This window comes from Anguilla rostrata, chromosome 16, assembly GCF_018555375.3.
Source record: "Anguilla rostrata isolate EN2019 chromosome 16, ASM1855537v3, whole genome shotgun sequence".
NCBI classification, from domain to species: Eukaryota; Metazoa; Chordata; class Actinopteri; order Anguilliformes; family Anguillidae; genus Anguilla; species Anguilla rostrata.
This window is the reverse complement of record NC_057948.1, coordinates 24,919,830-24,945,311: the sequence shown is the minus strand read 5'-3', so window position 1 is coordinate 24,945,311 and position 25,482 is coordinate 24,919,830. Positions and strand designations below refer to the sequence as shown.

General features: G+C 49.6%; 1 protein-coding gene across 3 annotated transcripts in view; it reads right to left on the bottom strand.

The window, feature by feature from the left end:
- LOC135241974 (E3 ubiquitin-protein ligase Arkadia-like) overlaps positions 1 to 25,482 on the bottom strand; it is a 39,276-nt gene that overhangs the window by 12,694 nt on the left and 1,100 nt on the right. For all 3 annotated transcript variants that reach the window (XM_064312804.1, XM_064312805.1, XM_064312806.1), the window contains 4 exons: positions 17,742 to 18,746; positions 13,959 to 14,085; positions 2,515 to 2,672; positions 421 to 624 (listed from right to left, as the gene is read on the bottom strand). In XM_064312804.1, the coding sequence (XP_064168874.1) occupies positions 421 to 624; positions 2,515 to 2,672; positions 13,959 to 14,085; positions 17,742 to 18,663 (1,411 nt within the window). In that variant the 5' untranslated portion in view covers positions 18,664 to 18,746. The remainder of the gene's footprint in view (positions 1 to 420; positions 625 to 2,514; positions 2,673 to 13,958; positions 14,086 to 17,741; positions 18,747 to 25,482) is intronic.

Sequence of the window (25,482 nt, the reverse complement as noted above, 5' to 3'; positions counted from 1 at the left end):
AATTAACTTTTATTTCTTCAACATCCTTACATACAATCAATCAGATAAAAGTATTAACACCAAAAAACTGACAGCCATTTTGGAACATCTTTAGACCCCTGTATCTGTTTAACTATGTATGGTACCACATAAAATTCTGTTTTTTTTATTTCAATACAGACTGCCTGAAGGTGAGAAAAACTGGAAACATAACCCCGTCAAAAACCTAAATCCAAGTTAAATTTGGATGGAGACCGAAGGGGTGTCCAATCTATTTCAAAAAGGGCTGATGTTGGTGTATTAGTGCAGGGCTAAAACTAGAACCCTGCACCCACATTGGCCCTTTTCAGACAGGACACCCCTGCTTTAGACACAAGCACACTTGCACCCTAAAGAGGCGCCCTCATTAGGTCACTCCCGGTACTGCGGCCGCTCCCTTACCCGCAGTGGCTGAGCCAGCTGTGCTGCTGTGGGCCTGCACTCCCACAGTGCTGTCGGGCGCTGGGGCGGGGCCGCTGCCAGAGGGGCCGGGCCCGTCACAGGGGGGCTCTGAGGTAGAGGCATTATTGAAGGAGGAAGAGGAGGAGGAGGAGCTAACAGGCTGGGGGCGGGTCCTGTCAGAGGTGGTTGGCACTACTGAGAGATCTGAGGAAAAACAGCAAAAACTAAATACGGCAGCTTTAGCCGTGCCCTTTAGGAGCAGAGCGCCCTCCGCCCCACACACACCAGCCCGTCCCGCTCAGAGACCGCCGATGCTGCTAGGCCAGCAGGCTCCCGCTCATTAGCATTCCAGCGAAAGCACTCCGCCTGCATGCCTTAATATGCACAAATTAACTGCTCCTCCTCAAAGAAATGCAAATGTCAGTCTCATTATGTCGGGCCTGCCACACTCGAGTGCGATCGGTCGCTCACGGACATGCAGCAGCACCGAAAGTAAACAGAACGAGACTGTGTGCACTGCAGACGCAGGGCATTAAGCTAACCAGCACGAACAGGCAAGACATCACGCTGCTCCAGAATGGCTTTCAGGAACACAAGGCTTCGCGCTAACATGTTTTCCAAGAAGATGTGACTCTTTAAGTTGAAAGATTTTTCAGCTTAGGAGCACACTAATGCAACCCAATTAGTAGATGTGCTCCTAAATTATTTTTTCCAGTTAGCACACATTAATTTTCTGGAACAAATGCTTCTAAAATGGAAGCACTGTAGAGCCCTGCAACATTAATTAATTTAGACTTTCTTAGAAATTATTTATTTCCCCACCACTGCAGGACAAGTGTGTGTGCGTGTGCGTGTGTGTTGCCAGCTGTAGGCACTGCAGCAATGTCACATAAGCTCACTTCTTTAGTGAGTTTTCATGGCCAGAATACACCAGTAAGCATGGTGTTGAGTACTCAACGCTTTTAGTTTGTGTCAGAGGTAGATAAAACACATAAGATCCAAGATCCTAGCGGTAGAATCCGTGCACATTCTTCAGTTTGATTAAAGAAAACTAATGAATCATAAGCGCACATACTCACATGCATCCAGTATTTATGTACACTGTCATGCCAAACACAATGCTAATTAAACTGAAGGAGAGTAAACCACACACAAGAGCTGATTCTTATGCAAATCAGCATGTCAGAACAATGCTAATTGGGGGAGATGGGGTAGGCAAACATTATTCTGCTCTGAAGTGCAACCAATCATTCAGGACAGGGGAACCTCTTATTACGGCAAATGAGTGCAACTAATAGCATCTAAAATTTTTCCTACACACAACACGTCAAAGTGGAGAATGTGACTGCCCTAAAATTTGTTTCAATTTCAAAGGTGGGGGGAATCCTGCTAAAACAATGCCTGACGGTTAGTTAGTCTATTTGGAATGACGACAAATGAAATTCTGTTTTACAGACAGAATTATTTACTAAAATGAATAAAAGGTAATCTTTTTCCCCACTTCATGATTCTAGAGAGAGCACTCTCGTGGACCCATGCGACCAGTGCAGGAATCTGGTCCCTCACAGGCATGTAGAATCAGGGCTAAAACTCTGCAGAATGCCTGGCATGTGCGCTTATCCAAGCCTTATTTCTGAATCACCATTAAAATATGCTCCCCCTCCTGTGGTAGTGATATAACAAGGTACCACTGAGGCCCAGGTGAGCGCTGTGCTCCTGTAAGAGAGGAAATGGCTGCAATAATACCAGCACTCCACAACTGCACTGAGCCTTTGTGACAGGAAGTCAGTACTGTATGCCTTTAATTTGCTGAGTCAAAATACAAAGTGTATCGAAAAAGATTAATAACGTAGTTAATATAGTCAAGTTTTTTGTTTGAGTTTTATTTCCTTTTCTTTTTATTTTGTGTATGTGTGTGCACGCATGCATTAATGCGTGTGCACTCGTGCTTGTGCACTCGTGCTTGTGTGTGTGTGTGTGTGTGTGTGTGCATGTCTATATGTGTGTATGCATGTATGTGTGTGTGTGTGTGTGTGTACATGTGTGAGTGCACACACAGAGCAGCTCAGTCTCCGCGGCGCGAGCGCGGCTCACCGTCCTCATCCACGGTCAGGTCCACCACCTCGCTGCCGCTCTGCCGGAGGGGCTGTATGACGGTGGAGACGCGGTGTCGGCCGCGCTGGTCCTGGGACCGGTTCTGAGAGCAGCTGGGGCCCCAGTGCATCCTGCCGTGGGCCCCCCCTGAGCGAGGCCTGGGGACACAGAACGACCAGGTGACACACACACACAGGCAGCCGCACCCCAAATTACTCATGCGTCACCGCACCCCAAATTACTCATGCGCCACCTGCTGGCGCAACCGGGTCGAGTTCTGTCCAGCTGCCCAACACATTTCTGCAGCTGCGCAACTCCATCACAGCATAGTCACATGATCCAGAGAGGTCCAAAGAGGAGGGGACAGAGTGGACCGCTCCAGTTTTTAAGATGCTGTCCATGTTTATTATTCCTGTTTTGTCTAAATGGCAGCTGAAACTAAAGAAAATCCCAAACTGTGACAGAGAGCTGCTGGACTGCTGAGAGAGAGCTGGGCGATGGCCACGGCTCGGCATTCAGTGGGAGGTATTTGCTCTACACAACACGCGATCGCCCATCCCAGGCTGTGTTTCTCCTTCCAGAAAGCGCCGTGCTGGTGGGGAGGGGGCTGAGGAAGCGGAGACTGTACTGTGAGCGCCAGCGCTGAAGACGCGAGACAGACGGAGAGCAGCTGAGCAGCGCTTCAGAGAGGACCAGCGGCCCGGCCCGGACAGAGACCGGCCTGGACAGAGACCGGCCTGGACAGAGACCGGCCTGAGGCCTCCTCACGAGACCCAAGACAATGACAAACCAAAGAGAACACAAATCTGGCCCTCTCAGGGGGGTCACGGTAATGGCTGATTCAGGCACGCCCTCGGCACTTGGAGATGATCAGTTCACAATCGCATCATTGCCCACTGTGTCACAATAACCAGCAACAGCACTATGACACGGACGTGCAAAATGACTTCAACCAAGCAGCTACAGTAAAAAGCAGCAGACAGAAGCAGAAGACTGGAGGAGGGTAGCAGTGAGAGGCTAACAGGGTGGGCCAGAAAGGGACGGAGCGAGAGCGAGCAATTAAAAGGTAATTTAGGGATCGGAAAGCTAATGACACGACTAACTCGAGCTCATTTAACGCTGGGGAAACTGCTGTCGCTGCAGCCCTGTATGCAGAGCAGTAAAAGAATAAAACAGGACAGCCTCTTATTGTTACATTAAGGCAAACAAACTGCCTCGTGTCCTGTTTATTTTAGAAGTCAGAACCAGATTAAAACCCTGAAACGCTCTGGCTGATGACCTACATTGTCTCAAAGGCATTTGTGGGGAAAAAGCTAGACTGAAACCCGATCTGATTCTCAGACGTTCGGTCAATAGAAGAGCTCTAAAGACCGGCCTTTCACTCCACACAGAGCTCTGAGCTTCTCTGTTTCTCTTTCGCAAGCGCGAATCTGCCTGGGTTCTGGAGCTGCTGGAACAGTCTGCCAGAATGTAAACAGCCCAGCTGATGCGAGGGGCGGGGCTGGGGTACACTCACACAGCGAGTCACATGGAGACAGAGCAGCGGCCACACACACACTGCTGATAAACACACAGAGTCAGCCACTCTCACACACACACACACACACACACACACAGTCAGCCACTCTCACACACACACACTGCTGATAAACACACAGTCAGCCACTCTCACACACACACACACACACACACACACAGCCACTCTCACACACACACACACTGCTGATAAACACACACAGTCAGCCACTCTCACACACACACACTGCTGATAAACACACAGTCAGCCACTCTCACACACACACGCACAGCCACTCACACACACACACACACACACACTGCTGATAAACACACACACTCAGTCTCTCTCATACACACGCACGCACACACATACACATACCTGCGGAACACACTCACTCAGTCACGCACACGCACACACACACAGTGTGTTCCATCTAATTCCATTAGAGCAGCACATAAGAGGAAGAGCAGCTCCCAGCACAGCACCATAAGCACGCACTAAGACTTGTGGCTTCCTAATGAAAGAGCCTGTGTTCCTCTCTTGCCTCTGCCCTCAAGGCTGCAGGGGAGGCCCACGCGAACACAGGAGGGACACAAACCTGCCAGCGACACACACATTCCTGACCACAGCCAAGCCCGGTCTCCTGTACGGGTGGCCTGCAGTAACCACACCCACACACACATACACACGCAGAGACTCCCACACTAATCCCTCCTGTTCTCTTGGCACTACGGTTAGCAAAGAGCAAGGGGTGCGGTGTCCGCACCTTTCCCACACTGCCGAAACTCAGGAAAGAGCTCAAGGGATTTCCCCCCTCGCCCCTCACCCCCAGCGCAGAGCAGTAACCCCTTAACCACAGATTGCATCATTAAAACATCATAACAAAATCATTAACAGCCAGTGAGCCTGGGGAGGGGGGGCGACAGCCAAGAGGAACTCCTATGAGACACCTGTGTCTGTGTGTGTCTGTCTCAAACAATTACTGCCATACTGGGGCGGCTGTCAAAATCTTTGCGTGTGACAGCCAACACTGGTACAGTTTCTTCATTACAATCATACAAGCTAGGAACGAAAATAAGTTTGTACAAAAAATAAAAAATCAGTTTAAGAGAGAAATCCACCATTTTATACTGAGCCTATTCTCAGCAAAATGTCATCAGCACACACCTCCATACCTTCATCATGGAAGGGTTCCATTTTTATTGGTCACACAGGCTTGTGCAGGAAATAAGTCCCTAAGGGGTAGCACAGAAAGTACACTCTGATATACTGAGGACCAATCAGATTGTGGCCAAGTTGTGAGGTCACAATGAGAGGGGCAGGGGGCGGAATTCATAAACACGGTTCCAAACCATGACCTGGCTGCTCGCTCTGGTCTGTCTGCGGTCTCGTCTTGCCTGGGAGGGGGGGTGGATTGGTTAGCTGGCACTACGCCTTCTTCCCCATTTTCAATCTCCAGGCGATAGGAAAGCGGAGTGCACAGGGATCGGCTGGTGGTGCGGGAGAGACGGTGAATGGGCAGCTAATGGAGAGGAGGGGGGAGGGAGGGACACCTGTCTGCCAGGCACACCCACTCCACTGCTCCTCTGGGCCCGAGCTGATCCTCGCCATGCAGACACCTGCTTAATTGGGCTACAGCCGGATCTCCCCACAGCAGAAACATGTGCTGGGAGACCGGGCGGTCTCGCAGGGGGGGCTGGGGGGCTCCTCATTACCCTCAGGTAGATTTGGCATTATGCCGATATCCCCGTTTACCAAACAGCCCTTCTCACAGGAGGAGAGAACCAGCAAACTGAACTGAATGAGCTGATAGGCTGGTAGGCCTGTCAGTCATACAGTACCTGTGCATGGTCAGCAGAGAGTACTCCTGATCCCAGGACAGGCCCCCAGAGGCCAGGCACAGGGGGTGCAGGCACAGGGGTGCATACTGCTGGGGTTTGGCGGGCCTTTTGTTTACGGACACCTCACACAAGGGTTACACAATGCAGATAGCAGCACTGTGCTGAACGGCAGCCTCCCACACAAAACAGTGTCTATGCATGCACCGAAGGACACAAGTGAGACAAGAGGTCCATCTCTAAATACTCAATTACCTGAAGCATCTGCGTATCATTATCACAGAAAGACTGCACAAGCAGTCTATGTGTTATTCAGAGTTCAGGTAGCTTCTGTACATTTCCAGAAGCAATACACAACCACACACGTACACGTGCGCTTTACACAATCATTTACTGAGCTACAGTCTGAACTGATAACCAAATTGAATGCTTGACTGGATAAAAATACATTACTGGTCAGAATCCCAGCACAACCAATCAGTTCCCCTAAAGAACAGTGCAATACAGCTTACTTTTAAACATATCTGGAGAGCTGTTGGGCTGTGCATCTGGATCATGGTAGACTGGCATGCACCCCAGTCTGGAATTAAATCCTGACCACGCCAGTGAGGACTGCAGCGAGGAGCCATGGGGGAGGGGGCTGCGCAATAAGCGCAGTCTCCATAGCAACGGCTGCGCAATAAGCGCAGTTCTCCATAGCAACGGCTGCACTATCAGCAATAAGCATAGTTCTCCATAGCAACGGCTACACAATAAGCAATAAGCGCAGTTCTCCATAGCAACGGCTGCGCAAGAAGCACAGTTCTCCACTGCAACGCCCGCACAGGATACACAGTTCTCCATAGTAACTGTTGCAAAATACGCAATAAATGCAGTTCTCCATAGCAACGGCTGCACAATAAGCAAGATACGCAGTTCTCCTGATTACCGGCTGCGCAGCTCAGCGACAGTGCAGTGAAAAGGTGCAGCGGTCAGTCGGCTGCGTGCGATTCACAGGCGTTTTACAGTCTGCCTCTGCTCTCTAGGGGAGGCTGCAGTGGCGGGACGGGCTTCGTGCCGATTTGAGAGAAGAACAGATGTCCAAAAAGTGACCCACTTTTCAGTGATTCCACAGCACAGAAAAGCACTCCACTGTGGGCCTCTGTGCATGTTCTGCTCCCTGCCTGTGCGTTTGAACCGCTGGCTGCCTGCGATTAGACCGCTCTCGGCCCATGTGACTGTCCCACTCTGAGCCCGTTTGTTTGGACCGCTCTCTGCCCTTGTGATTGGACCGCTCTCTGCCCATGTGATTGGACCGCTCTCTGCCCATGTGACTGGACCGCTCTCTGCTCGTGTGATTGGACCGCTCTCTGCTCGTGTGATTGGACCGCTCTCTGCCCATGCGATTGGACCGCTCTCTGCCCGTGCGATTGGACCGCTCTCTGCCCGTGTGATTGGACCGCTCTCTGCCCGTGTGATTGGACCGCTCTCTGCTCGTGTGATTGGACCGCTCTCTGCCCGTGTGATTGGACCGCTCTCTGCCCGTGTGATTGGACCGCTCTCTGCCCGTGTGATTGGACCGCTCTCTGCCCGTGTGATTGGACCGCTCTCCGTGATTGCCGCCTCTGCTCGTGGATTGGACCGCTCCGGTAGCCTGCCCGTGTGATTGGACCGCTCTGCCGGTATGCCCTTGCATTGGGACCGCTCCTGCCCGTGTGATTGGACCGCTCCCTGCCTGTGTGATTGGACCGCTCTCTGCCCGTGCGATTGGACCGCTCTCTGCTTGTGTGACTGGACCGCTCTCTGCTCGTGTGATTGGACAGCTCTCTGCCCGTGTGACTGGACCGCTCTCTGCCCGTGCGATTGGACCGCTCTCTGCCCATGTGATTGGACAGCTTTCTGCCCGTGCGATTGGACCGCTCTCTGCCCATGTGATTGGACAGCTTTCTGCCCGTGCGATTGGACCGCTCTGCACGCTGTGTGTGGCCACTTCACGAGCTCTGTGCCTGCACTCAGAGAGGGGCCTTTGATGATCTGACCCCGGCTTTACACCGCAGTAAAGGGGCGCCAAACCTGCCGCCTGCTGATTGGCTCCCACAGACTTCTGAGGCTCCTCAGATCGCTGCCAGCAGCCGTGAAGCAGCGAGGACAGGCCTCAACTGAAGTGAATCCAAGCCCGGAGCGGCGGGCCGCGGGAGGGGGGGAAAAACACACACGGGCCTGGCCGCGCAGTTCCCATGACGTGTAAAACGCAAGGCGTGACGCGGGGAGCCCGGAGCGCACTCCACCGGCCTGCAGAGACGCCGCGCGCTACTGCACTCTGACACACACGCCAGCCGCGGCCACGACTCCTCCAGCCGCGGAGGGAACAAGGGGCAGACTGATTCAGAATGCATGTGCCTCGTGTGATTATCAGCGTGTGCTTCCTCTGAAAACATTAATAACGGGAGTGAAATTGGGGGAGACGTGCTCAAACGGATCCTTGGGAAATGTTCCCACACACGGCAGCCAAACAGGAGTGCGGAGTCGAGTCCATTTCCCCATCTCCCTTTATGAGGGGTGTGCGAACGGTTTGGCTGAGGAGCCAGTTCTGCAGCCAGGTTCCCAAGCAAAACCCACAACCCACAACCCACAAAAACTCCAGCGGCTTGTTACATTAAACTCCAAGACTTATTGTGGGGTTTTTTTTAATCCATCAAAGCATAGCCCAAATAAAAGTAGGCACAACCAGTGTTACTCACAACACTCTCTCCCTCCCTTACTTTTATGGTCTTTTCACCCCCATCTCGCTCTCTCAGCCCAAAAACCACTAACAAAGGATCTTTCAGCAGAAAACCTTCACAGCTCCTCCTGATGAACTCTGACCCTTCACCCCCCCCCCCCCCCCAGATCTCGGAAAAGGTCAGGGCAGCCCAGGCCACACTCTCCTACGAGTAAAGTGACCTCCTAGGTCCTCTGTCCTGGACTGCATGGCACTCAATTACAGGAAGTGCCGACCTATAGGCATGGCAGAAATAAGCCCTTATACAACCCCCTGTGCCTCCCTCCATAAACACCCTTACTTTATTTATAATGCTCCTTTTCAGTCACCTCCCAATTCTTCCTTCCCCCATTTCATTTAAAGAGAACAGCCCAGCTCTGCTGGCCTGCCTGCCTCCACAGGTTCCACTGTTAATACATTTTGACCTGAGTGAGGTCACTGCTCTGGCAGAGGAAACAATACGTACTTTGATCTGCAAAACTACCTGCCTGAGTGCTCGGTTTTGCAAATCACTAGGTTCCTGTACAGCTAATCTGATGTGCACTTCCCTGTGGCATCTTATAGGATGGCCAAGCAACGAGCAATCCTACCAGCCACAGATCGGCATCAGAAAAACTGAATGTAAAAAAAAAAAAAAAAAAATACATAAAATTTTAATAAATTTAAATTTTTAATTAAAACCAACTCGCTGCCACACAACACCGGCATTTTGAGGCCAATGCATTCCTTTAAGCAGCGTCTGTGTTTCTGCTGGTGGATGGAGTGAGAAAACGGACTGAAAGAAAGACTGAAATTGGAATGGAGAGACAGAGAGAGAAAGCAGGAGAGACAGAGGGAGAAAGCAGGAGAGACAGAGAGAGAAAGCAGGAGACACAGAGAGAGAAAGCAGGAGACACAGAGAGAGAAAGCAGGAGAGACAGAGAGAGAAAGCAGGAGAGACAGAGAGAGAAAGCAGGAGAGACAGAGAGAGAAAGCAGGAGACACAGAGAGAGAAAGCAGGAGACACAGAGAGAGAAAGCAGGAGACACAGAGAGAGAAAGCAGGAGAGACAGAGAGAGAAAGCAGGAGAGACAGAGAGAGAAAGCAGGAGACACAGAGAGAGAAAGCAGGAGACACAGAGAGAGAAAGCAGGAGAGACAGAGAGAGAAAGCAGGAGAGACAGAGGGAGAAAGCAGGAGAGACAGAGAGAGAAAGCAGGAGACACAGAGAGAGAAAGCAGGAGACACAGAGAGAGAAAGCAGGAGACACAGAGAGAGAAAGCAGGAGAGACAGAGAGAGAAAGCAGGAGAGACAGAGAGAGAAAGCAGGAGAGACAGAGAGAGAAAGCAGGAGACACAGAGAGAGAAAGCAGGAGAGACAGAGAGAGAAAGCAGGAGAGACAGAGGGAGAAAGCAGGAGAGACAGAGGGAGAAAGCAGGAGACACAGAGAGAGAAAGCAGGAGAGACAGAGAGAGAAAGCAGGAGAGACAGAGAGAGAAAGCAGGAGACACAGAGAGAGAAAGCAGGAGAGACAGAGAGAGAAAGCAGGAGACACAGAGAGAGAAAGCAGGAGAGACAGAGAGAGAAAGCAGGAGAGACAGAGAGAGAAAGCAGGAGACACAGAGAGAGAAAGCAGGAGAGACAGAGAGAGAAAGCAGGAGAGACAGAGGGAGAAAGCAGGAGAGACAGAGAGAGAAAGCAGGAGAGACAGAGGGAGAAAGCAGGAGACACAGAGAGAGAAAGCAGGAGAGACAGAGAGAGAAAGCAGGAGAGACAGAGAGAGAAAGCAGGAGACACAGAGAGAGAAAGCAGGAGAGACAGAGAGAGAAAGCAGGAGAGACAGAGGGAGAAAGCAGGAGAGACAGAGAGAGAAAGCAGGAGAGACAGAGGGAGAAAGCAGGAGACACAGAGAGAGAAAGCAGGAGAGACAGAGAGAGAAAGCAGGAGAGACAGAGAGAGAAAGCAGGAGAGACAGAGAGAGAAAGCAGGAGACACAGAGAGAGAAAGCAGGAGAGACAGAGAGAGAAAGCAGGAGAGACAGAGAGAGAAAGCAGGAGACACAGAGAGAGAAAGCAGGAGACACAGAGAGAGAAAGCAGGAGACACAGAGAGAGAAAGCAGGAGACACAGAGAGAGAAAGCAGGAGAGACAGAGAGAGAAAGCAGGAGAGACAGAGAGAGAAAGCAGGAGAGACAGAGAGAGAAAGCAGGAGACACAGAGAGAGAAAGCAGGAGAGACAGAGAGAGAAAGCAGGAGAGACAGAGAGAGAAAGCAGGAGACACAGAGAGAGAAAGCAGGAGAGACAGAGAGAGAAAGCAGGAGAGACAGAGGGAGATGGACAAGCCACGTTGGGTAGCGATATTAGCCCAGAAATTCCATGCTGAGCATCTCTACACATTACCCATAATACACTAGGGCTTGATATGCTACCACTGAAGTGTCTGCCCTCAGTATATCCCTGTCTCTGCAGACAGCCTCATCAGCCCATCTCCCCATCTCAGGCTGCAGTACAAACCTAAACACCAGTCCACAATTTCGCTACATCACCACCCAATAAGCAGTCACCATCACCTATCCATTCAGCTATATGGGAATAACTTCTTGTTTACTTTACTTATTTTTTTTAAATCATAATTACATTCAAGCTCAATTTCCTGCCAAAAACAACATCCTAATAGAACAGATCATTAGTTTCCAACCCATTTACCCTTCAGATCTCTAGAGGTATGTCTTCAGGAACCAGGTAATACAGTCAATTAAACCCAGCCTGAGTACCTTATGAAGGGAATGGGAAAATCTGAGATAGTCATGTCACTGAGCAAGTAACAGATATGGCACGATATGGAACTAAATGAAGAGCCAAAACCAGTCACTTTAACCTCAGAAGTAACTGTGGGCGTAAATCAGACTATGGAAAAGGTTTTCAGGTTTTTAATCAGGCCTTTCAAAGCAGTGAAACGTGCAGGAGAGACTGAGTCACACACGTGGCCCCACGAGGTCCCCGCACCAGTGCCCTGCAACTGCAGTGACTGTAAACAGCACAGATGCTTCTGGAATCCCCCCTGCCTGCCAGGCTCTGTGCTGGCCCGCTGAGGGACACAGTTCAGGGCAGTGAAAGTTAAACTGGCCACAGTGCAGTCAGATGTCACGCACGCACACATGTACACATCTATACACGCACACACGCACACACCTCATACACATACACCACACACACACAGCAGGCCATTGTGTGAGCCTCCACCCCTGCGGCTTTGGGATAGGGACATTCATTATCCTGCTCTGTGTGCCCCTACACTCTGTGGGCTAAGGATGTGATGGGGCATAGGGACTGGGACGCTGCCCTCACCTGACTCTCCCCAATCGCTGACACGTTGGGAATGACCACAAAATTCAACAGCCAAACAGATGCTCCCGTTTGCCAATGAGTGAATCAGGAGCTTCGAGCAACAGCACCGGGGCTCAACAAGAGCGAGAGAACAGCAGGTGTCACTAATTAAACTCCAGAGAACCCTAAGAGAAGCAGGTGCACCTGGACGCCCGCACGCAGGACGGGTCCCCAGCACAGAGCACAGAGCGGGAATCACCCAGAGGTGAGCCGTTACAGGGGGCCTGCCGAAGTGACTCAGCTGGCAGACGCCAGACCCTCCTTGTCTACAGCCGGTGGAAATGATATTGAGAACCGCGTGCCAAGGCACCTCAATAACAATTAAAGCCAAAGTATGGGGGGGGGGGTCATAAAAGTAAAAGGCACAGGGAGAGAGAGGTACGATGTGCGATGAGAGAGAGGACGCGCGGATCACAGAGCGCGCAGCACACAGCGCTGTTCATTACACAGGGCCGCTCGCTGCGCAGGAAGTCGTTACGGCCGCGGCGACCCGGGTGCGGCCCCGCCTCCTGCTGGCCCGCCAGACATCCGTCACCTTCAGATCAGACGCGCCGCGCTCCGCAGAGACCCATTCAATCAGACCCACGCTGCCCTGGGTGCGACCGCGCGGGCCGAGGGGGGGGGGGGAGAATAACCACCCCACAGCTTCACACAAAAGCTGCGAACAGCTGGCGCGTTTGACGCAAGATGTGCTCAATATGCAAACACAACAGAAGCAAATCCACTCAGGTTAGACTTAGCGTTGTTTTCTAAGTAAATAAAGAACTCTTCATTTACGTTACGGTGTCATTACTACTCAGCAGACGTCGAGCGTGGTGTTATACAATCCCTTAGCATCGACGTATGCCAAACGTTGCGTGTTAAATGTGATGATGTTTTTGACCCATTCTGTAAAACAAGGAGGCTTGAATGGCTATTTTTCATGGAAGATTTATGCAGAATAAGCACGTCTCGGTCCTGGAACATGCAGGGCTTGCCCTGGGCTTAAGTGACAGCTGTACGCAGCTGTGGAATGCACGCGTGTTAGCGGTAACGTGGAACCCGCCAGCCTCTCAGGGGCTCTGCAGAACACGCTGGGGGCGACCCCGGCAGCCAGCGGCCCGCGACGTTCCCAGAAGGCCGAGCGCACAGGGGACCCTCGCCGGAGGAAAGCTCTTGAGCTGTGATTTACAGACGTGCCAGGTTTCAGAGAGCTTGTGCCCAACCCCAGCCCCACACAGAGGGCTGCCACGTCCAGCCTCAGGCCACACCAGAAAGGGCCGGTCTCAGGAGCAGGCAGGACGTCTCTGTTCCAATCAGTGAACATCTGCCTTCATCTACACAAGTCTTTCAACAGGAGAGAGAACCTCTATCAGCAGCCGGGGGCAGGGGGGGGGACAGTTTGGTTCTGCGCCACTCAAATCTCAATAGTTCCTGTCCAAGTTCCTGCTGTTCCAGACAGGCCTGTGTGCAGGATTTCTTCCAGCTCTCTATAAACGTCCAGCAGTCTCAGAACTGGGACGTCGCAAGAGTGGTTTAATTAAGGCAGTAATTTCTGGACTGGAGCTGCCGAACGGAAGAGGCATCCCCTGGACCGAGGCCCTGAGAGACGCTGGAGCGCTGCAGACACTGCTGGAGCGCTGCAGACACTGCTGGAGCGCTGCAGACACTGCTGGAGCGCTGCAGACACTGCTGGAGCGCTGCAGACACTGCTGGAGCTCTGCAGACACTGCTGGAGCGCTGCAGACACTGCTGGAGCGCTGCAGACACTGCTGGAGCGCTGCAGACACTGCTGGAGCGCTGCAGACACTGCTGGAGCGCTGCAGACACTGCTGGAGCGCTGCAGACACTGCTGGAGCGCTGCAGACACTGCTGGAGCGCTGCAGACACTGCTGGAGCGCTGCAGACAGTGCTGGAGCTCTGCAGACACTGCTGGAGCTCTGCAGACACTGCTGGAGCACTGCAGACACTGCTGGAGCGCTGCAGACAGCGCGGCACTCACCTGTAGGCGTCCCCCACGGTGACGATCTCCACCTCGCTGTCGGTGGAGGTGACGTTGATCTCCTCATTGGCCTGGACGGAGGGCGCGGGCGTGGCCTCGATCACCACCACGTCTTCATCCAGAGCGCCTGGCACAGAGGGGAGAGCACACACACACACACGGTGACGCACAGGCGTGTGACTGCTCGTGCGTCTCGCACACACCTGTGCGACAGGTAAGGGCGTTCGGTGGTAGCTGAAGAACAGACATACACAAGAGCACCGTGAACATTAGCCTTAGCTCCTACTCGTCTTTATTTTTCTCCTAATGTTGCGAGATCCCCAATAACTACAGCGGGGATTTAACTCACTGGGCTGGACTTTCAAAGTAATGTTTATACTCACAGCAGGTGACCTGCCTCATGAAGAGAGAGAGAGAGAACAGGAGAGTGAGAGAGAGAGAGGGAGAGAGAGCAAGAGAATACAGACAGCAAAGACTTCCCTTCTCTACAAAGCAGCGCTCCCCTTGGCTAACTCTGTTCAGGTGAACCACTGTGTAGCACTGCAAACAGACCAGTAAACAAAATCCCTAGTCATCTCTTTTGTGACGCAAGCTTTGAACCCATACCACAGAACACAGCAGAATAGAGCCTGGTGCATTATATGATAACCCCCTGTTATTTCAGGGATTCTGTTTTAGCATTCAACAGAGAACACCGAGCAGGGCTTAGCCAGAATAGCACTGCCCTCGCACACAAGCAGCCTGGCCTTTTTTTCATTTGTTCATTAAGTGCATTACTGGATCATGCCTACAATAAAGCTCAGCGAAAGGTGTTCATTAGCACACTCACTGTGTTTGCGGATATTCACACGGTCGTCAATTTCTAGAACGTTCCCCCAGTGAATAGCGAGATTACCGTACTTAGGTTAAGGGGGAAATGAAGCCAGCTGTGCTATTAATGCATTGCACGTCCGTGTGAAAAATACCCTCCATTAACACACAGGCTACCTGAGAGAGAGCTGCTACAGGGCTTAGGCCGCAGCCATGCACAGAACAATGCTCATGCCATAGAGGAAGGAAAGCCCTTTTGTCTCATTGGCACAGGTGGAACTGCCTGGTTCTGCGACTCAATACACCTGAATTAAAGGGAAACATAACTACACAAGCCATGAGGACATATAGCCAGATCTGAGATCGCCAAAAGCTTTTTTTAAAAACAAAATTATTTCTACTTCCTCATAAAAAAATCTTAAAAAAGGTTAAGTGATGGTCATTCGGGTAAAGAAACTGTCTGGACATTTTCCCTGAAAGGCAAACATTTGTGTGAACGTACATGGAAATGAAAACAGGTGACAGATGAGTACATGCAGAGTGAGTCAGGCAGAACTGCCCCGCCTCCTGCTTCGCGTTACTAATGACACCCATGAGTGTCATTGCCAGGCAAAGCGTCTCCCTGAATCCTCAGTAACTTTATCTCATTAGGTGTTTATTATTCCTCAGGCCACAACAGGGCCAAATGTTCTGGCAGTCTTCTTCAGTACTTCTGTTTCTGTTTTCAACCCATTTCCACTGGGAAGACACAGGGCTCTCAATGTGTGTTCACAAAAAAGATGAACTCGTTTACCCCCAAACCTAACCCCACCCTCCTACAGCCCAAACAGTGAGGAGCAGGTGTGGGGTATGTTTCTGCAGGGGAATGCGGGTACTGCAAGTGGCTGGCCCATTCCCCACAGGGACACAGGTTTGCTTTCTTGGGTGTGCAGGCCTAAATGCCTGCTACAGGACTTTCAAGAATGAGCCATCACTACCATTTTACCAACATAAAGCCAACACCTACAACTCATTTTGGACCCCACCATTTTAGAAAAATGGGGGCTGGAACATTAGCAATTACTTATTCCGGTTTGCTCGACTTCATTCCATTAATCCAGCATATAGACACAGCATAGTTAACATGCTGCACCACTGAAGCTGAAACTTCAGCTATTTAAAAACCTGGACCACAGCACTCTTCAGACTGGAGGAATGAGCTTCATTATACTATTTATCCGGTCTGAATTCAGTTCACCTTTCAATGCATGACAGCTTCCACTTTTCCCCTGATTCAGTTTAGTTTTTTCCATCCTTCCAAGCACAAAATAACTAAATATTTACATTGTAAATGATATAAAATGTTTACACAAAGCAATATCTCATATACGTGACTATCAAGTGTTTCCATTGAGGCCCTCGTGAATTGTATACACATCCACCCATCCGTTTGTTATCTACGCCCGCTTAATCCTGTTCAGGGTCGCAAGGGATGCTGGAGCCCATCCCAGCATGCACTGGGCGAGAGGGAGGAATACACCCTGGACAGGTTGAACTGTATACACTAACAAATTGAATTTGACTGATATGTATACACGAGCGTGCTGTGGTATAAAAGTTTAAAAGGTTTAAGCAGCAATTTCTATCAGTCTGAAGAAGAAGCAAATGCTAAGAGAAATGTCCCCTGCTCTGGAGCGGGTGGGTGAACTCGCTGGAGGAGCCATTTCTCCAGGAGAATGGGGCCCACAGAATAGCCGCACTGCACAGGAACGAGAGAGAGAGCAGAGCACCTGCAGCAGCTCTGACCTGCCCTGACTCCAGACACCACCACTAAAGCTTCTGAAAAAGGAACTCACTCTGACGAGCTTCCTCAGTCTGACTGAAAGCGTTATATTATTAGCCAGTGGTTGAGCTGGCTTGAATTGCTGCCTTTAATTAGACCCTCACTTACATAAGACCATAGGCATTCAACAGCAGAAGTCATTGACATTGGTGTATTACCAAAGCAAATGCTAAGACATTTAGAGGATTTCTAAAATAAGAGCGTCAACCTGGTCAGGCTCACAATGCCGGAGGGCTAAGGGACTGACAACCGAAGTTAATAAAGTTCTCCTTTCACACAATAACCTTCTATTAAGAGAAACTTTATATAAATGGTGTCTGGTACATGCAATATACAGCAACCTGCCGCCTTGGTTAACAGAGTACAGTATTACGTAATAACACTCACCTGACAGCCAACTGAGCATGCCTGTTCATATGAGTTTGTGAGAGAGAGCAAGCACTGCCTGAATAGGAAGTTCAATTACAGAGACACTCTTACTAAATGAAATTCAACAAAAGCCTCAAACGGAGCAAAACAAATGCGACTGGGGTAAAGCAAAATTGCTTCATTTCTCCTTCTCTGGATACTTCAATCTTCACTAAGTACTCCAAACATCACTACTCTTCTTGAGTCACTGGAATTGTCAGTTGCTAGTTTTAACTGCCTAAAGTACACTTAAAAATGCAATAAACATAATGAAGAAAGTCAAATGGCATTAATATACTGTGGCTACATAATGCAAGTAATAAGAAACAAAGAACTGTTCTCTTCTCCATTTGCCCTGAAAAATCTCAACAAGTGAAAACAGAGGGGGAGAAAATGCCCGTTCCCCTGGAAACAGACATTTATGGAACACAACATACTAACAGGATATTAAACCATGTGCAGGACGCAAGGCATGCAAGATGTAAGAGTCATCTCGTGTCTGTTCGGCTCATGTAATCCTTCACTTCCTGTTTCCCATTCAGGCAAAATCCTTCACTTCCTGTTTCTCTTACAATTAAAATCCTTCACTTCCTGCTTCTCCTGCTGGTATAATCTTTTACTTCCTGTTTCTCTTACAGGTATAATTCATCATGTCCTGCTATCTTCTGAGGATTCGAATGCTGTGAACAAAACCAGTCTGTGTTTGAGCACAGTGAAGGTGCAGCGAGCGCAGTCAGACTCACCTGTGCTAACTGCTGCACTGCCGGGCTGGCTGCTGCTGCTGCTGCTGCTGCTGCTGATGTCCACGTAGAGCTCGTCCTCGCCCTCTGTGGAGGACGGGGAGGAGGAATCGCTGCTCAGCTCCTCGCTGGAGCTGCTGGTGCTGTGGAGCAGCGCGTACTTCCTGCGGGCGATCACCTCCCGCTTCCTGCGTTGGAGCTGCAGCCGCTCCTTCTGCTTTGGAGTCCGCTGCACGCCGGCCGCGCCCGCCACCGCCTTCACCAAGCGCTTCCTGTGCGAGGGGCGGCGGCCGGCCAGGCAGGGCCGCTTCAGCAGCACAGGCTCCGCCTCCTGCCGCGCCCACCTGTGCACCCGGCTCACCGGAGTCCGGCCCAGAACGGGGCGGGCGCACGCAGCGGCCCCGCCCCCATCCCCCGCCGGCACCGCCTTCCGCTGCTGCCCGGCCACGCCCACGACCCCGCCCTCGCCGTCTCCGCCCCCCTCCTCCGAGCTGAGCGTGTCCGAGTCGCCGAAGTGCAGGCTGGAGGAGGGGGAGGAGACGCACTCGCTGAGGGAGGAGTCCAGGCGCTGCTCCTCCTCGCTCTGCTCCTCCAGCAGACCGGTCCTCTGGCGCGACGGGGTCAGGGGCCCCCCGCTCACGCGGCCCTCTTTCAGCGCGCGCGCCGAGGGCCCCGCCTGCTGGCTCTTGCGCTTCTTGCGCCCGGGGTGGCCCCGGTCGCTGTCCCTGCGGGCCCCGGGGCCGGGCTCGCGCAGGGGCCGGTGGCGGGGCTCGGTGCACAGCGGCATGAACTCGCTGCCCACCTTGGCCATCACCTCCACGCCTGCCGTGAAGCTCTTGGCGGTTTCCATGGGCTCTGGGTTGGCCAGCGCCCCCTTCAGGTGCTCGTGTCTGTGCGGGGCATTAGACGGGACCTCACTCTTCATCCTGGCTGTCCCTCCGCGAAGCTGCACTCGGGACGGTGGCGCTAGCTCCTAGGGGTCCATCGGAGGGGCCCACAACCCACCTTCTGTTTGAGGGAGAGGGAAGAGAGGACAGAGGGAGAGAGGAGTGAGGAGCAGATTCAAACTGGGAGCCCAGTGGTGATTTTAACAGCACACAGGCCTCACTCTTTCAGTGGTGAGGGGAGGGGGAAAAAACAGGGAAATGACACATCTCCATTATGATAATGTGTGTGAACATTACAGCAGCACATCCGATACCATCACTGCTCCAGCAAAGCGTACAACAGAAACAGGCTTTAAGCTGAGATAATCTTATTTTTCTAAAAGAAAAGAAAAGGAGGAGGTGGAGGAATTTAAAACAAACAGAATCCTGGGGCAGACGTACTGCTCAGCCCTGTTTCATCACCCATTCCTGGCAGAGAATGAGTCAGAGCCAGCTGTAATCCAGGCTCGCGCCTAGCGTGATGAAGCCAGGAACACTTACAAGCTGCTACTTACAAAGCAGGGTCGTAATCCCCAACACCCTCAAAAAGCAAACCGATGACCCCAACCTCCTGAAGGCTACGGCCCAGCACAAGTACAGCACCCTCAGAGCCAGGGCCAGGGGCTGCTGTACGGTCCAGTAATCCAGGAAAGAGCCATGGCACTGAATGTAGCTCTTACGCTACGACAAATTTCACTTTTCTGTCCCTCAGCTTTTCAGTGCTTACATGGAAAAAGAAACAATAGCAGCCAGTTGTACTTACTGGTAGAAAATACATTACACTGCCAGGATTCCCACCTCCAGTAATACAACAGTGCTGAGGGAAAGGCCAAGAAAAGCTTGCTCAGAGGGAGCTGTAGAGCACACAGAACACTGCCCTGTGTTCAGTAAGCAGGAGGTTCTCCTATGAGTACCAACATTACTCACACTCCTTAACTTTCACAGACCAGTTTGTCATTAGGAATTACACCTTTGAAAATGCCCTGCTTAACTTTCACATTAATAAAACATGTTTAATGTTACTGCAAGGGCAGATAGCCCTTAACCGGAAAACAGACACAGGAGACAGACACAGCAGTAATAGTGGAATGGGTGACAAAACAGAATGGATGCTGAGTAGAGCAACACATACTATTACAGACTGAAACACGCTCAAATTTCAGAAAGTCATATGAATGGCGTACAGAGCTGTTCCCGAATTAGAACCTGAACAACACAGTGTACAGCACAAGGATATTTCAAACAAGACAGAACCTGAGCTACACAGTGTACAGCACAAGGACATTTCAAACAGAGACTATATACACCCAAGTGACTGAGCAGAACAGAGCAAAAATGCTATAGGCTATGAGTGAACCCAGTTAGCATTTTGCAGTAATAGAGTACAAGATGAGGAAAAGCCATTCATCCCTTTCTCCTCTCACTCTCCCTCACTCCCTCCATTCTACATCAATCTCCCCAAACATCCACACTCTCTGTCACTCACTCCACAAAATATCAATCCCACCCAAAGAGCCATTCTCTCTCACTCCATTCTATATCAATCCCCCCAAACAACCACTCACACTCTCTCACTCTTTCTCCTAACCCAACCAGCTCATCATTATCCCACGTCACTCACTCTGCAACAGGAATTTAGCCTTCCTTCTCCTCTCTCCCGCCTCTCTAAAATACTCCCAAATGGCAAGGCCCCTCCCCCTCCCTTTCTGACAGCCTTCCTTAAATGGAGGAAGAGAGAATCTCTCACGCTTCAGCAGAGTCACCTCAAGCCCCCGAATCTCCTATCTTATGAATTATGAAAGTGGCCATCTGTTTAGAGGCCCATCAGCTGCACTCATTAGCCTACTTCTCTGCTCCGCTGGAGTGGCACTAGCGCACACACAGCTGTGAGCGGAGCGTGCGCGCGTGTGGGACGTGGACCCTGCTGAACCTCACTAGGGATCCTCAGCCTGAGGTTTGGGACGTGCGGAGATTCCCTCTCACCGACAGCGATCTGGTCAGGCTGCAGGCCGAGCTCCAGCAGTGAAGGAAATGAGCATTAGAGCTCTTTCAGAGGACAAAAGCAACCACGCTTTGATAAAAATGTAATCAGCTAGGATAGTTTATCTCCAAAATTCACCCAAGCTTAGACAGAGGCAGGCTTGACATTACTGTACAACCCTATACTTGCTTCTAAAGCATAGCTAATCTCAAACCAGATATTACACCAAAAACTGATGTGTTCCACAGTTTCTGCAATTCAAACAGAAACTGACCAACGTGTCCACCGACCCGTCCATATCCAGTGTAAAAACACAGAAAAAGAAACATCAGTTCCCAGTCCCACCTTATATCAGGGGAAATGAGCCGCATTTTCATATTACCAAAACCCGGCAATACTGTCTGGACTGTTTCAGAGACATTCGGTAGGAGACGGTCTTCTCGTGTTACACAACACCAGGGGACTTCATACACAGAGAACACGAGACGTTTCAACAGATGCCTTTTTAAATAAACTCAGAGCCAGCATTCGTTTTCATTTGCACAAAGCCACTGGACAGTACACACTTCACCCCCAGCATCTTCATTAGTCTTGCAAATGTATGCAGCCCATGTAAACGGCAGCATACCAGAGACAGGAAAAAACACGCCGAGCTGAATGCTAAGCTTGCGCTGGAATGCCACAGACTGCAAACACAGGCCCTGAGGCAGAGCCCCGCCCCCGGACCCTCCTCCCCCAGCGACTCACTGTCTGAGACCGGCCTGACACGGGGGGGGTTACTGATACCAGCCCACCCCCTCCCAGCTCCTCCCCAGCGACCCACTGGGTGAGGCGTGCCCTGCACGGGGCAGGGTTTTAAAGATACCCACACCCTCCTGGCTGCCTGGGCCAGAAATCAACATGGGGGAGTAACCCCTAATCTGCAATCTCACCACAAATACTGCCCACTACTAAGAACCCCACTTCCTCACACCACAATTTACAACCCGGTCACAGTGGTCTTCCAATTAGGCATTGCAATACAATTCCCATCAAGCATCTCAGACATCATAAACAAAGACTGCAATGCACGGTGGGAGATTGAGGCAAGGGAAACACTAAATAATTTGCACCATCTCTACAGATGGAAAAAATGGAACCGTTTAAAACATAGGAACACTGAATTAACACAGCTCGACTGGTGAGGAGAAGTACCTACACATGAATATAAGATTCTGAAATGACAAAGACAAGTCACCATAAGCATAAATCCGATGAATTTGTACTTTAAAGTCATACTACACAGGATTTTTAACTTGAAGGTGTTATAAAATAACCATGATCAGTCATATATATATGATGTACTGCCAATCATTTTTTGCACACATTTGCCAAATATGTACTCCTCCACCTGTATTTCTATTTATTGGTGTGTTGCACTCTTCTGCGTGGGGAGGGGTGGGTGTGGCTACACACCCTGAGGGGTGGGATCGGTTTCAGTGGAGCATTTGTAGCACTTAAATGAATGGTTTGTAGCTAGTATCTACTGCAATGGCAGAGGTAAAAAAGCACATGTACAGCAAAGCAAAATGACAAGCTGACAGGGTTTGTTCAAAAGCCAGCGTCAACCTTGGAATTGCTTTTCCCTGATGGTGACAGCCATTAAAAAACTGATATATAACAATAAAAATGGAAAAAATATATAAAAACGAAGGTGAGTGGGCAGGGATGAGCAGGGAAAAGACTTCTTTGATTGTAAACACAGGACCACAGCTAGCCTAAAACTCATGCACAGTATGCCTTAAAGGAGTACCATGGTGGTTGAACGTGACACTTCCCAGTTGTCGTCAGGCAACAACGAAACAAATGTGCATAATTTTTTATTCTTCATCCATTTCAATGTACTTTAAAACGTATTTTTCTAAGCCTAAATTTCCCACAATAAAAATTCACCCGAACCGTCTGGGCGTGGTAATGAGAACTGTCAGTTAGCTATGATTGACAGACCGTGCCCCGTTTCCATAGCTACCCCCATGATACGCTCTCTTTGGGAGACTGAATTTTCACAAGCTAGCTAGCTTAGTAGGGCTAGTATATCAAGTATCGGTAGATAGCTAAGGTAAGGACGTTGACTTATATCCAATTATAATTCTTGATATCTAGCTAGCCAAGTTAAGATAAAAGCACAGCTATAACGTCCTCATAAAAGCAAACTAGCAAGCTAACGTTATCGATAACATTGTCTTATGAAAGCAAACCTCTTAGCTAGCTAACGTTAGCTAGCTAGCTAAATGAATATAACCAGAAATAATCTAAAGGCACTCTAATTTAAGTGAACCTAACGTTAGTCAAATATTTGCATTGTCTGAACAGCAGGACGGTGTGTGCTGTCAGATTTCTTTACGGGGCGTGGAAATGGGAGTAGTTACTGTATTAGTGACGTAGCAAAATGACAACTTTCTCAACCGGCTGAAAATAGGACGATGAATTTAAAACGCATATTTCTCCAAAAATACAGAACGGACATATTTAATACTTTGCTCATTGTGTTTCTTCAATGCCTCTTGTGCAAATAGCACATAAAACCGAGAAAGTGTGAAAATCACCATGGTACTCCTTTAAGTTTTAGACAGGAGCAGATTTCTCCCCAACTACATCAACAGGAAGAATTTGCCTAACTTTAAGAAGGACCATCTCATAAAGCAGGGGATTACATGAATTAGGCTCTGGGAGTTATGCATGATTATCTATAGACAGTGAGGGTATATATATATATATATATATTTTGGTTAATTTTTCCTGTTCCTCAGTACAATGGATCATTTCCATGCTCACAGCACAAGGGCTTTAGCATGTAGCGCAGCGCACAGCTATTCTGCTGCTGCATATGCAGAGAGGAATTAAATGGCACGGGTGCGGCGGAATGGTGTGTAGGGGGGAAAGCTTCAGGCAGTGGGGAGGATTGGGAGTCACCCCCCCTCCCCAGGGGTGCTGAGGTAGAGGTCCCACCAGGGAACTACAGCCCCAACCTACGCTGCTCTGCGGCCCCTAATCCCAGCGATGGGCCACAGTGCCTCAGAGCAGACAGCAGCCACACAAAGTCACGGAGGCCTCTGGGGGAAAAGCAGACCTGCATCGGAGCAATCGAATGAATGAGAGAGACTGAAATACTGGAGACTGAACAGGACAGTAAACTGGCAAAACACTCATGCATGACGCACCAAGTAATATGAGAAATTAAAAATGTTATTTAATCTGTGGAAGTGCAAACAGACATCCCCATGGAAGCATACTGCTGAGTGAATAAAAATATCCTGAAACAAGTAAAATCTTTCTATTGATGTCAACGTCATTCTTTTGCAGTGCGACATCATTCCGCAATATGGATGCTCCTCTAGGTCTTGAAAGTTGTCATAGCTACCAGGGATGTGTATGAATTCAGAACAGGTTCTATTTCAGGCTTCTAGCCTTCTACTTAATCAAGAGTTACATTTCTGCTCTTCTAGTTTTCAACAAATTACTGTACTTTCAGTCATTTGACAGCTGCCCAGAGGAAAACTAATGTGTGCTTAACGAAGTAATCCTATTTGACTTAGATGAGGCTGCTGAAATCTAATTTCTCAAAATGCGGTGAAGCCATTTAGTCCGAAGGCCAGGAGTGCTGTTCAAGCCTTCTGAGGACAAAGCCTAAAATGTACCCAATGAGCACCATGCCAGGGGAAGAGGCAATGACAAGTTCCCTTGGAGAAAGAGGATAAGCAGCATGGTCCTAGTTGTCCTTTCATCCAGCTCCTGAACCTGTGAGGTCTAGTCAAATCATTATGGAAAGGGAAAGAGGTAGTCACCATACACATTTCATCCAAAATGTAATTTACAATGCAATGAGGGAGAGCTACACTCGGGTGTCAAAGCAAGTGCATATTTATATCAGCAAACCTTAACCACCAAGCGAACTGAAAACGGATTTGAGTACCACTACGCCCTATATCTGAATCCAGAAGTAGCAGCAGAAACAGTTGACCTAGTTGACTTAGCTAGAACGTGATATAGCTAATGCACAAAGCAAGTCGACTATCTGTTCTGCAAAGAACCACACAATCGATCATTTCAGCGACCTAACGTTAATAAGTGTAATAATTAAGTTACCTCAGCTTTCCAATAATAAACCGTACTAGCAAGACATGCTGTCCTCTTTCGAAACAGAACCGACAGAAGTCCTCGTGTTTAATTATCGTAAGCCATATAGCAGCATTGGTAACAAAAAACCTGTGTATATGTTACAGCATCTTTTTCACACTGACCGATCTTGAGTTCTGAATCTGAAACAAACAGAATAGTCCGCTTGGGCTAGTTAGTTAAGAGGACAACTTCCTTTCCACTTAAGATACCATACTCATTATCTATCCAAGTCATAGTTAACTAGTTGGGGGGAAAGACTATAATTACATTTATATGTACATTGGAGGCATTTAGCACCTATATACCAGTGCTGCTAAATAACTTTGTTACCAGTGTATCTAGCTAGTATACAAAAATGACTAACTTGCTCGGTAAAACTTGTGATATCTAGCTCTGAAACTTAGATCCAGTTTAGCGTGCTAGCATTTATGTTCGTAGATAGCTATTTAGCTAGGGCATCTTTTTTAATTGTCTAGAAAATCAAAAATGGCCCAGTCTAACTTAAGAAAAAAGTGTGACACTGAACGCGAAAATTGCATAGCTATGGGTAGCCATACCCTTTGTTGGTTAATTCATTAGTCTGGTGGTGACAAGTTAGCTAGCCGTCTTACTTGAAGGAAGAGAAAACAGCAAGCTAGTTATATTTAGTAGCTAGTTAATCAGTGACTATTGGTAAATA